We start from the raw sequence: 14,047 nt of genomic DNA, 5'->3' as shown, positions 1-14,047 counted from the left end.
CAAAGAGTCGTAGAGGAGTTGTGTCCAAAAGTTTGGACTTTGAAATCAAAGGGCTGACGACGGACGTAGGTATATCTTTGAGTCTCTAGTAGTTTTAGGGAGTATCTATTAGCTTAGTTAAGGCTTTTAGAGCAGTATTATTGACTCGAATAATATTGAATTGTAGGCTCGAATCTAGACTTGTGGTCTTAGAGATTTAGGTGTTGAGGTATCTTTAGAGGTGGGTCGTGAGGGGAGGCTCAACCCCGTATTGTTTTTCTATCACCAGGAGATGCCGTGATGGCAGAGAATGATGCTACATTGATAAGGTGAGTATGTGGATGTACCTCGCGGAGTCGCCCTCTAGCCGGTACTACATATTCTATTGGCACCCCTGAGCAGACTGAGTTTTACTGGATTTTAAGTCATTCTTGCATCATATTTGTTTATATATCATTGCTTTTGAATTGAGCATAGTCGCTCACGTCCAGTATTTCTATATTTTTTGGACACCCTATTGGACATGGCAGGTCTTAGATTGGGCGATGCGGGAGGATCGCGACAGGTTGGAGACCAGGGGCTAGGGTTGTAGTGAGTTTCCCTTACGTTTTAGGGATTTGATACTCATTTCGATTTGGTTGTATTATAATAGTATTATTTTATGGCTTTAGTGTCGGTTGTATTCCGCCGACTAGGTTGCATATGGATTGTTATATTTCCGCTGTTAAAGTCTGATTATATTTTGCTTAAGTTAAATGCATGCTTAATTAGCTTCTGATTTGTAGCGGATCTGGATTGGGTCGCTACATTTATTGGTATCAGAGCATGCATAAAATATTATTGGGATTTAGGTTTGTCTCTTTGGCTTTTAATGCGTCTTAATCCTTTCGGATGGCTGATAGAGACTTCGAGAGTCAGGGTAGCGTTGGACGTTGGGGTGACGTGGAACCTCCTAGACGTCAGCGAGCACATCGCCATCATAGAGAATGGAAATGACAATTCGAGCAGCATAAATTCGTTCAGATCGGGCCTAAGCCATTGGTGGGAGGCGAGACTCCTGAGGTAGCAGAGGATTGGCTTGAGCGGATGAAGCACTGTTTCCATGCTTTTGATTGTTTGGAGGAGCGGAAGATGGAGGCCGCTACTTTTCTGTTGGAGGGTCGAGCCCGTAAGTGGTGGATATATGCATCAGCTCAAACTCTTCTTCATCAAGGTTTTATTTCATTGGCCGATTTATGCAGGTTGTTTCGTCAGTTGTATTTTCCTCCAGCACTTTGTCAGGCAAAGGCGATAGAGCTTCTTAATCTGAAGCAGGGGACTTTGACCATTGATGAGTACCAGCAGAAGTTTATTGATCTTCTTCCCTATTGTCCGCATATTGGCTCCGGTTCAGAGGCAAAGTACGACCATTTTCTCCAGGGCCTGAACCTGGAGAACTTTGATAGGGTGATTGTTTGTGATGATCCTACGTTGTATGAGGGCTTGGTGAACCGTTTTTGCCAGGAATAGATCATTTTGAGGCGAGGGATGGAGTTGAAGACTTCTCAATCTTCGAGTTCTTTGGGTCCGCGAGCCTAGTATTTTAAGAAGCAGGGTATTAATTCCTCTTCTTCTTCAGGATCCGGCAGTTTTTACCACTTTGTTCGTCAGAAGGATAGTCGTTGTGAGCAGTGTAGGAGGAGACACCCTCCAGGACAGTGTCGTCGTGCATCTGGTACTTGTATTTTCTATGGTGAGATGGGTCATTTGAAGAAGGACTGTCCTAACCATATGGGAGCAGCGAGTGGTTCTGGTAGCGGTGGAGGTTCTCATGCTACCGTCCAGAAGTATCAGCAGTCGCAGTAGCAGCGTCCTCAGACTTCTTCCCGTGGTCATTCAACTTTGCACCCTCGTTCTCATGGGAAAGTCTTTGCGCTGAACCCGGAGAAAGCTCAGGCTGACAGTGAGCGCATGATCATAGGTACCTTTAGTTTGTGCGGTTTTCCTGCATGTGTTTTGATCGATACTGGTGCGTCTCATTCTCTCATATCAGCTTGAGTTGTTAAGAGATTTAGACTACCGTATATTCCATTAGACGTGTTGTTAGCTGTTTCGACTCCGATGGGTCAGGAGGTATTGACTAAGCGTCTAGTTGTAGTTTGTGTTTTGGGATTTGAGGGCCATTAGTTGAGTGCTAACCTGATGATCTTAGCGATGGATGGTTTCGATTTCATTATTGTGATCAACCATTTGACTACCTATAAGGCCATAGTGGATTGCTACCAGAGGTTTGTCCAGTTTATCCCTGAGGATGGGGATGCGTGGTATTTCTATGATGAGGGAGCGCGACCCCCGATGTCAGTTGTTTCTGCACTGAAAGCCTGTCGTGCTTTAGATTCTGGCGGAGAAGGCTACCTTACCTACGCGATTGATGAATCCTTTGAGGGTTCAGACATTTAGGAGATACCAGTGGTCTAAGAGTTTTCAGATATTTTTCTTGACGAGATTCCAATTTTGCAACCTGTGTGAGAGGTAGAGTTCGGCATTGAGTTGTTGCCAGGTACAGCGCCGATTTCTAGAGCACCTTATCGTTTGGCTCCATAAGAGATGAGATTTGTAGAAGTAGTTACAGGATCTTCTTGATAAGGGCTACATTCGACCTAGTGTTTCACCGTGGGGAGCCCCAGTACTGTTTATCAATAAGAAGGATGGTTTGATGCGTCTTTTCATGAACTACCGATGTAACGATCCAACATCCTTCCATTGCATCCCTCCCCAGCCTATAGCATGGGATCGGATTGCATGGTTCATCGAGCATCGTACTCATGACTCCCCACTCCTGGCCGTGGGTTGCAAAATTAGGAATCTATGTACTTATCCTGGAGGTACAGGGTTCAAGTGCTGGAAAGGGCAAAAACCCACGGCCAGAAGTGGGGGGTCATGAGTACGATGCCCGTCGAACCATGCGATCCGATCCCATGCTATAGGTTGGGGAGGGAAGCGATGGAACGACGTTGGATCGTTACAACCAACAGCTAAACCAGGTGACAATCAAGAATAAGTATCCTCTTCTGCAGATAGATGATCTGTTTGATCAGCTTTAGGGTACGTCTGTGTATTCCAAGATTTATCTGCAATCAGGTTATCATCAGTTGCGAGTCGGATATGAGGTATTTCTAAGACAGTGTTTCGCTCACAGTATGGTCATTATGAGTTTCTAGTGATGCCATTTGGATTGACTGATTCTCCTGTTGTCTTCATGAACTTGATGAATAAGGTGTTCCACGATTAATTGGATAAGTTTGTGGTAGTGTTCATCGATGACATCTTGGTGTATTCTCACAATGTTGACGAGCATGCCTTTCATCTCTGTTATGTTTTGCAAATATTAAGAGAGTGACAGTTGTACGCTAAACTCAGTAAGTGTGATTTCTGGATTGATCAAGTTGTCTTTCTTGGTCATGTGATTTCTTGAGATGGTGTGGCAGTTGATCCTAGCAATACAGAGTCTATTCTGGATTGGTCACATCCGACAACAGCCTCGTAGATTCGTAGTTTCCTGGGTTTGGCAGGATTCTACCAACGTTTTGTGGATAATTTCTCTCAGATAGCCAGGTCTTTGACATAATTGACGAAGAAGGATGTTTCTTTCGTTTGGTCAGCAGAGTGCGAAGAGAGCTTCCGCGAGTTGCGACGTCATTTGACGACATCTCCAATTCTAACATTGTCGTCTGGATCTGGTGGTTTCGTAGTCTACACCGATGCTTCTCTCTAGGGTTTTGGATTTGTGTTGACTCAGAATGGGCATGTGATTGCCTATGGCTCCAGACAAGTGAAGACTCATGAGGAGAATTATCCCGTACATGATTTGGAGCTTTCAGCCATTGTCTTTGCGCTTAAGATTTGGCGTCATTATTTGTATGGTAAGATGTTTGAGATCTTTACGGATCATAGGAGTTTGAAGTACCTGTTCACTCAGGCTGAGTTGAACATGAGGCACCGTAGGTGGATGGATCTATTGAAGGACTATGATTTTGAAATCAAGTATCATCCAGGCTCTTCAAATCCAGTTGATGATGCGCTTAGTCGCAAAGTGTATGTGAGTTCCCTTCATACCAGCTCAGTTTTGCGAGTGGTAGAGGAGTGTTGTTCCTTAGGGTTAACTTTTTGTCACAGGAAGGAGCAACATGGAATTTGTGTTTCGTCAATGCTTTCCGATCCAGCTTTGTATACTCAGATCAGAGTGGCACAGATTTCCAATCTAAAGACTCAAAAGTTAGCACGATTGGCTAAGTATGTGAATACTTCTGGTTTCCATCTCTAGGCTGATGGTTTGTTGTGTTTTTTTGGTCGTGTGGTGGTTCTTGTTGATTTCACACTGAGGGATGAGATCTTGTCGTAGGCTCATCGTAGTAGATTCTTTGTTCACCCAGGAAGTATGAAGATGTATAAGGATCTACGAACGAGATTCTGGTGGAAAAGAATGAAGTGCAGCGTGTATCAGTTCGTGTCTCGATGCCTTGTGTGTCAGCGGGTCAAGGCATAATTCCGACATCCTGGTGGTTTGCTTCAGAGTTTAGGGATTCTTGAGTGGAAGTGAGAGCATGTGGCGATGGATTTTGTCACCCATTTGTCGTTGTCTTCCAGGAATTGTGATGAGATTTGGGTTGTTGTTGACTATCAAAGTCCGTGCATTTCCTTCCGTATAATCGGGATTTTACTTTTGATCGGATGACACGGTTGTATGTGCAAGAGATTCTTTGTCTGCATGGGATTTCGCTGAGCATCATTAGCAACAGAGATCCGAGGTTTACCTCTAGGTTTAGGGGTAGCTTCTAGCATGCTCTTGGTACTACTCTGAGCTTGAGTACCGCTTATCATCCGGAGACCGATGGACAGACTGAGAGAACGATTTCTAATCTTGAGGATATGCTTAGAGCTACGGTGATAGATTTTGGTCCAGCTTGGCATGACCATTTGGTGTTGGTTGAGTTTGCGTATAATAACAGCTACCATCGCAATACCGGCATGACACCATTTGAGGCTCTGTATGGACGCCGCTTTCGTACACCTTTGTTTTGGGGCGAGGTTGGCGAGCGTCAGGTTGAAGGTCCGGAGTTAGTCTAGCAGATGACTAATGTGGTGGAGTTGATCAAGCAGAGGATCAAGGCTACCCAAGATCGACAGGCTAGCTACGCTAACACGCATCGTAGACCGTTTGCGTTCCAGCCTGGAGAGAATGTTTTTCTGTAGGTTTCAAATTTTCGGAGAGTTATGTGGTTTGGGCTTAAGGGCAAGTTATCACCAAGATACATAGGACCATTTGAGATTCTTGAGAAAGCTGGAGATGTGGCCTATCGTTTAGCCTTGCCGCCTTATCTTTTTGGCATTCATGATGTGTTCCACGTGTCCTTAATGAGACAGTATGTTGCACATGAGTCGCATGTGCTGCATCCAACAGAGGTTCAGTTAGAGCAGGATCTGTCGTATGTGGAGAGACCTCTCAGGACAGGAAGGATAAGGTACTTCGTAATAAGCGCATACCGTTAGTTATGGTTCAATGGCAGCGCGGAGGTACCGAGGAAGCGACTTGGGAGCTTGAGAGCCAGATGCATGCAAAGCATCCAGATTTGTTTTGATTCTTGTATTTTCTTTTGGAATAGTGTTATAATCTTTGAGAATCAGATGTAATAAATAACTATTTTATGGTTTGTCCACTTTATTCCTCAAGCTTGAATTTCGAGGACAAAATTTATTAAGTGGGGGAGAATGTAGTGACCCGTATCCAAAATAAGTAATTAACTTGCTAATCATGATTAAATTGGGTAAAACTTGATTAAGGAATTTCCAAATGGGTCTAAGAAACACAAAAATAGACCCAGAACACTAGAAAATAGCTAAGAGGGTTCCAAGTCTTCGGTGGGATCGGAAGGTCCGAACTAGGATCGGAGCATCCGATCTATGTACAGTTCGGAAGGTAAGTTAGTGTTCGGAAGCAAGTGCGATCGGAACGTCTGATCTGCATTCGGAGCGTTCGAACTGCACTGGACACTTGTCCAAGATGAGGTCAACTTGATGACGTCATGGGTGACATCTGGGGTGAAGAGATCGGAACTTCCGAAGGACGATCGGAGCTTCCGAACAGCAGGAGAGACACTTTTTGGAGAGCCATTGCACGTGACATGCATGCAGAGATCGGAGCCACTGATCAGGGATCGGAGCTTCCAATCAGGTGTATCGGAGATTCCGAAGAGGCGATCGGAGCTTTCGATCGAGGTCTATAAATATGGGGTCGAGGAGCCTCATCTCTTGCTCATTCCATTTCCTTTTCTTTCCATTCTTGAGGGGTTTTAGGGGCTTTTGGCCATAGTAGTCGACGTTGGGCGATAAAGAGGCGTTTCAAGAGTCGTAGCGGAGCTGTGGCCAGGAGTTGGGACTTCGACAGCAAAGGGCTGACGACGGACGCAGGTATAACTTTGAATCCCTGATAGTTTTGGGGAGGATCTATTAGCTTAGTTAAGGCTTTAGAGAAGTATTAGTGACTCGAATAATATTGACTTGTAGGCTCGGATCTAAACTTGTGGTCTTAGAGATTTAGGTGTTGAGGTACGTAAGTACTGACTGAGATAGCCGACATGATATATACACTTCTATGTTGCATTTTATGTGCCATGTTTTACTATTTTAGCACATGCATGATTCTTCTAGACTGTATCTATTTAGAAATAGGTCGTGAGGATAGGCTCAGCCCCTTATTGTTTTACCTATCACCGGAAGACGCCGTGATGTCAGAGACTGATTACTTAATGAATCTTATTACATGAGTTGCTGGGAGTTCTAATCGAGAGTTGATTGGATTGAGTTTGTACAAAGTATTGTATAACTCAAAGACTTCTAGTGCAAATAGTTCTGGAAACAAAAGAAAGAGAGACAAAGAAGATTAGACTTCGAACTTGTATAAAAATATCCTTTTTATTTACTTGATCGCACTTTTCTATATCTTCCTAAGTAATCAGCTCAACTTTGCAGTACAAGAGTTTTTTGCACTCATCATATCAGTTCTTGCATCAACGTTCTGTTAAGCAGATTATATTATGACAAAGCTGGTAACTCAGCATAATTGTCACAAATTTTATAAAATATTTTAAATTAAACACACTGCCGCTAATGTGTTTATATTAATTTTTTTTGGTGTGAGTTGAACATTGCTGATAACATTTTTCGCGGCATAAAATATTTTGTTAATAAAGTTTTCGTATGAAAGCCTTTTTAGCTACCAATGTACAGTGCAATTATTTAAACAAATTATCACATGTCATCCAACCATCATCATCACACTTAAAGCTAAATAATAAGATAACTTAAAAACAAATTAAAAAATGTTCATTCTCATTTTTTTTTTGTATGACCTTCCAGCCACACCTTTGTTCTTGTAATTGGTGCAACTACTGGACTTGTTGTTTCCTAGAGTATGAGACACATTGAAATATATATATATATATATATATATATATATATATTAGAAGCATAACTAAAAGAATATATCTTTATTTATATAAGAAAATTTTAAAAAGAACATTCATAGAGTTTTTCAAATAATATATTTACCATAATTTGAGTCAAACGAGTATAACCTCTCCTGCTCATTGTGTGGTTGTAAACTTGCTTCTCCCTCATAGCATAAATTTTGTGCTTATTTCCTGAAAATAAAAAATACAATACATCAATATATAATTTATTGTCTAAATAAACAAATAATGAACCATACACAGTTCATACATGACTTAAATAAACTTAAATATTTTTGTCTATACTCTGGTGCACGACCCATTATTTTGTGTAAATTTAAGGTACTCTACAGTCTACACTACCTCAATATATATAATCATTCACTAGAAACCATAGAAAAACGTAATGCATGATGTGGTAAAAAAAAAAAAAAAGCATTCTGTCACGCCCCGAGACTGAGACGTGCCACCGGCATTGTTTAAAATTCACACAAATTATAAAACAACAAGCCTCGTAGTACAGTATATGCAAATCAGTCTTTTCTCATAAATAAATGCTCCAAAAATATTGTCTTTACAACACGATAATCCAAAACTAATAACAATTGCGGAAGCGTCTATAAACTTAAATAACAAAATATTAATGTATTAATCCCAAAATGAAATAACCAAATAAACTCTTAAAAATTCTTCTATCACCATCCCCAAAACATATCTTGTTCACGCTCTTCTAAATCATCATCTTCATCATCATCTGGGAGGGAAAAGTAAGGGGGTGAGTGTTTTGGGAAACACTCAGCAAGTAGGGGCCGGTCGATCATACCAAAATATATACATATATATATTTATATCAAAACTCATAAATTAATTCAAATCATAAACATTTTATATCATGTCTCAACATAGCATAGCATAGCATAAACAATATCATAACATATTGTACATGATATAACATAATTTTTGACAAGACACTGAAATTCCTCTCATTATTCGTGGCTAACTGATCAGTCTCCTATATGTAATCCCTCTAAGGGGTGAGGTCATAGAACGGTTATTATACCCACCGTATCAGGGCCATAACATAACATGGTTCGGAAATTCCCTTTCTACTCCTTATTCGAGTCATAACAGTGTCAAAACATATTTTTAGCAAATCATCATCATGAACAATATTAAATAACAAAATTCCAACGATTAACATGAGCGATCGAATTTTGTAAAACATACCTATAATTTTAAAACATAAGCCCACTTACCGAATAACTTGTACGGAATCAAATACTTGAATTGGGCAAGGCTTGAACCGAAAATAATTTCGAAGCAAACTCTCGAACTAGACTGATCTGATTAGGCATACTCTACTACCAATTTCCCAACAATTTCCTTGTAAGTCACGTGAAGGTGTAAGAAGAATGACCCAAATCTTTAAATTGCTTTTGAAAATCCCTTTGACACAAATTGCTTTTGGCAATCCTTCTGACACAATTTGGAACACTAACCTTTTGGACTAAGATAACTTCGAGAAAAGCAAGGTAAAGGGACTAAATTTTTGGACGAAAATACAGATCAAAGTTTCTAGGCTATCTGACGAAAATAATATGGAGGAAAAAATAGGCTCCAGTGTCGAAAACAAAGAGAAGGATTTGGCAGATTTATGAACGTGAATATCGTGAAGTTTGAGTCTGTATTTATAGGCACACAAAATAAATAATGATAGACTAGGATCATGCCTTTAAAATTTTGAATAGGAATCTATCTCCCAAGATTTGACCACACCTAGATCTTGATCACCTATCTTAATAATATTTTATCAAGATACCCAAAATTATATTCTATCTCCAACAATATCTAATACTAATTATTAAAAATACATTAATAATCAATACAAGACAAAATAATAATTAAAATAAAATCTTAACCTTAAGGAAAAATTACGGTCTTCACATCCTTCCCTCCTTATTGGAAGTTTCGTCCTCGAAACTTGAATCAGCTTGTTCTTCGAATAAGTATGGATACTTCTCCCGCATCTTCTCCTCCAACTCCCATGTAGCTTCTCTTTCAGTGTGATTTGACCATTGCACTTTGACGTAAGGAATAGTCCTTCGCCTAAGGACTTGATCCATGATATCCACTATTCGAATAGGAACTTCTTCATACTTTAGTTCTTCATTCAGATTACCATCAGACTCTAATGGTTCAGCTTCCAAAATATGACTTGGATTGGGAATGTATTTTCGTAGCTGTGATACATGAAACACATTGTGGACCCTTGACATAGCAGGTGGTAGAGCTAGTCGATATGCCAATGTCCCCACTTTGTCGAGAATCTCAAATGGTCCCGCATATCTCGGGTTTAATTTTTCGGCTCTGCAGAAACGTACGACTCCTTTCATAGGCGAAAGTTTGACATAAGCTTTGTCGCCAACTTCAAATGCGACCGGTCTTCTTTTCAGGTCTGCCCAACTTTTCTGGCAATCTTGAGCAGCTTTAAGTTTCTCCTTGATTATTGCAACCTTTCCCACTGTCTCCTGAATAATTTCGGGTCCGATAACAGCCTTCTCTCCAACTTCATCCCAATAAAGAGGAGAACGACATTTTCTCCCATACAGTGCTTCATACGGAGCCATTCCAATGCTGCTATGGTAGCTGTTGTTGTAAGAAAACTCAATTAAAGGTAAATGTTCACTCCAATTGCTGCTGAAATCCAGGGCACATGCCCGCAGCATATCTTCAAGGGTTTGGATTCTCCTCTCAGTTTGGCCATCAGTTTGAGGGTGATAAGCCGTACTGAGTGTGACTTTACTCCCCATAGCTTGCTGAAAGCTCTTCCAAAAGCGCGATACAAATCTTGGATCTCGATCAGACAAGATACTGACTGGAACCCCATGTAGCCGTACTATATTATCCATATATAGCGTAGCTAATATGTCCAAACTATATTTCATGCGTACCGGTGGGAAATGCACAGATTTTGTGAGTCTATCTACGATCACCCAAATACCATCATGCCTCTGCTTTGATTCAGGGAGTCCCACTACAAAATCCATGGAAATGTGCTCCCATTTCCATTCTGGGATTTTTAATGGTTGGAGTAGCCCTCCAGGTCGCTGATGTTCTGCTTTAACCTATTGACATACCTGACACTTAGAGACGAATTCTGCGACATCCTTCTTCATTCCATTCCACCAAAAATTCCCTTTTAGATCTCTATACATCTTTGTACTCCCCGGATGTACTGAAAACTTTGACTTGTGTGCTTCAGACATGACTTCATTTCGAAGATCATTGACGTCCGGTACCCATAAACGTCCTTTCATCCATAGGATTCCTTTATCATCCACTTGAAAATCTGGTAACTTACCCTCCTTGATTTGCTCCTTGAACTTAGCCAACGACGGATCTAGGTCTTGGCTCAACTTGACTGTTTCACGAAGACAAGGTTGTGCCGTTAATGAAGCTATAATATTCTTGCTCATGTTCTTTTGACTCAAGGCGTCGGCCACTTTATTGGCCTTACCTGGATGGTAGCTTATGATTAGATCATAATCTGTTAAGAGTTTGATCCATCTTCTTTGTCTCATATTCAGCTCCTTTTGCGTGAATAAATACTTGAGACTTTGGTGATCAGTGAAAATTTCACACTTTGCACCGTAGAGGTAATGTCTCCAAATTTTCAGTGCGAACACCACTGCTGCTAACTCAAGATCATGAGTGGGGTAGTTTTGCTCATGAGGTTTCAGCTGTCTAGACGCGTAGGCGATCACTTTCCCTTCTTGCATTAGCACACATCCCAAACCTTCCTTTGATGCATCACTATAAATTGCAAAATCTTTTCCTCCCTCGGGTAGCACTATTATTGGTGTAGATGCTAACCTTTCCTTCAGGACTCCGAAACTCTTTTCACAGTCCTTGTTCCAATCGAACTTTACGTTCTTTTGGGTGAGTTTCGTAAGAGGTATAGCTATTGAGGAAAATCCTTCGACAAATTTTCGATAATAGCCAGCCAACCCTAGGAAGCTTCGAATTTCAGTCACTGACTTGGGTCTGGGCCAGTTTGTTATTGCTTCAACTTTCTTGGGATCCACCGAGACTCTGGCTGCTGAGATAATGTGTCCCAAGAATGCCACGCTTTTCAACCAAAATTCACACTTCTTGAATTTGGCATAGAGTTTATTCTCCCTTAAGGTTTGCAATGTAATACGAAGATGTTCTTTGTGATCCTCTTCACTGGGTGAGTATACGAGGATATCATCAATAAAAACCACCACGAACCTATCAAGAAACTTTTTGAAAACTCGGTTCATGAGGTCCATAAATGTTGCAGGGGCATTTGTCAAGCCGAACTGCATTACTAAAAATTCGTAGTGCCCATATCTTGTTCGAAAAGCCGTCTTTGGAATATATTCTGTCTTGACCTTCAAATTTTGATAGCCCGACCGCAGATCTAGTTTGGAGAAAACAGTAGCTCCTTTAATTTGATCAAACAAGTCATCTATCCTTGGAAGAGGATACTTGTTCTTGATTGTGATCTTGTTGAGCTCTCTGTAATCTATACACATTCTCATGCTTCCATCCTTTTTCTTGACAAATAAGACTGGGGCTCCCCACGGGGATGCACTCGGTCTAATTTGCTTCTTGTCCAGCAGCTCTTGTAGTTGCTCTTTCAATTCCTTGAGTTTCGCTGGTGCCATTTGGTAAGGAGCTTTCGAAATCTGAGCAGCTCCAGGTTCTAGCTGAATCTCAAATTCAATCTCTCGGTCTGGAACCATTTCGGGTAGTTCCTCTGGAAAGACATCCAAAAACTCTCGTACAATCGGAATGTCCTCCATTTTAAGCTCCACTTCTTCCTTCACTTCATTTACCATAGCCAGATAAAATTCTTCGCCATTTTTCATCGCCTTCCACTTGGGAAGCCGACAAGAGAGGTTTCCTCGACTTGGTCTTACCTTGGAATGAAATTTCTTCGTGGTTTGTGGTTCGAAGTTTAACATTCTTATACCGATAGTTAACCACTGCATGATTTCTAGACAACCAATCCATCCCAAGGATGACATCAAATTCTACCATGTTGAGTTCTACCAAATCAGCATCAAAGATTTGTTCACAGACACACATCTTACATTTTCTATGTATCTTGAGTGTCTCAATTATCTTGTTAGTAGGGGTTGCTACTCTCAGTGGTTCAGTTAGTTTCTCAAGGATAAGCCCTATCTTTTTAGCAAACCTCTTAGATATAAACGAATGAGTGGCACCACAATCAAATAAAACATATGCAGGCTTAGTATTGATTAGAATGGTACCTGCCACGACTTCATTCGCGTCATCAGCCTCTTCTTGTGTGATAGCAAACACACGGGCGTTGGGCTTTATCTCTTTAGGTTGGGCCTGCGCAGTACTAGCATTCGGCCCGATCCTTGGCTTTACTGGTTCAGGACAATCAGTCATTCGGTGCCCCAACTTCCCACAATTGAAACAGGCGCCAGTTTTCCGATGACATTCCCCTTCATGACGGAAATTGTAGGTAGGACACGGTTTGATCAGTGGTCGACTTGGAGCAGAGTAAGTTCCCTTGGAAGATCCGCCAGACAGGTTCGGGCGCTTGGAATTCTGACCATTTTGAGGAGATTGGTTGATCGGTGGTCGTTTGTTCTTGAATTCACTATCACGACGCCTGATATCCGATTCAGCTCGGATGGCCGCTCCCATCAAATCCGCGAAGTTGGCAGGCTGATAAACTGCTAATGCCGACTGTATACGACTATTCAACCCCTTCTTGAAACGATGCAACTTCAGATCATCGTCTCCCATAATTGTTGGGGCATAGGACCCAAGATCATTAAACTTAAAAGTGTATTCCACCACTGTCATGTCTGGTGTTTGCGTAAGATTCTCAAAATCGCTCAGCTTCTGCATTTTAACTTCAGCTGGAAAGTACTGCTTCAGAAATGCGATACGGAACTGCTGCCATGTGATTGCTCCCACAGCTAGCATAGCAGGTGAAACGGCTTCCCACCATTTCCTTGTTTTGTCCTCCAAAAAAGGAATCGTCACCTCTACTTTCAGTGCTTCAGGAACTTCAAGTAAACGAAGTTGGTCCTCCATCTTCTTCATCCAATTTCGTCCCACTTCTGGATTGGCATCCCCCTTGAACATTTCAGTTCGGTTCCTGCGAAGAGCCTCGTAATGGAGTTTGACTCCATTTTGGGCAGGTGGTAGAGGTGGCGGATTTCCATTGCTATTTCCGTTAATGTTTCCCATCCCTTGTATAGTTGTTGCCACTATTGCTGCAATAGCCGCAAGGTCTTCTCTACTAAGGTTGATTCTTGGAGGTGGGTTCGAATTATCCCCCTGGTTGTTGTTGTTGTTGTTGTTGTTGTTGTTGTTGTTGTTGTTGTTGTTGTTGTTGCGAGTTCTAGGGGGTGCTCCGGCCATTTCCTACAATAAAGGAGTTCTAAGAGTTTGTCGAAATAGGATATTTAATGAAGGAAGGAAATAACGGAACAAACGAATCAATAATTTATCAAAAGAATAATTTATTTTATTGATTCTCAAAAATGAACATGAAAGAAACCAAAAATCAA

The 14,047-nt window shown here is 41.3% G+C and overlaps 2 protein-coding genes across 2 annotated transcripts; one reads left to right on the top strand and one right to left on the bottom strand.

Annotated features, from left to right (window-relative positions):
* The first annotated feature begins 279 nt into the window (after window positions 1–279).
* Window positions 280–1,824, top strand: LOC140889914 (uncharacterized). Its single transcript, XM_073297657.1, has 3 exons — window positions 280–308; window positions 1,221–1,471; window positions 1,598–1,824. Exons 1-3 carry the CDS (start codon window positions 280–282, stop codon window positions 1,822–1,824), a joined length of 507 nt encoding a protein of 168 aa, XP_073153758.1.
* A 10,496-nt stretch (window positions 1,825–12,320) lies between these two features.
* LOC140889913 (uncharacterized) lies at window positions 12,321–13,724 on the bottom strand. The gene has a single exon (XM_073297656.1). It carries the CDS (start codon window positions 13,722–13,724, stop codon window positions 12,321–12,323), a length of 1,404 nt encoding a protein of 467 aa, XP_073153757.1.
* Window positions 13,725–14,047: the final 323 nt, after the last annotated feature.

The sequence above is a fragment of the Henckelia pumila genome, chromosome 3 (genome assembly GCF_033568475.1).
Source record: "Henckelia pumila isolate YLH828 chromosome 3, ASM3356847v2, whole genome shotgun sequence".
Classification (NCBI taxonomy): domain Eukaryota; kingdom Viridiplantae; phylum Streptophyta; class Magnoliopsida; order Lamiales; family Gesneriaceae; genus Henckelia; species Henckelia pumila.
This window is presented reverse-complemented; position numbering and strand designations above follow the sequence as displayed.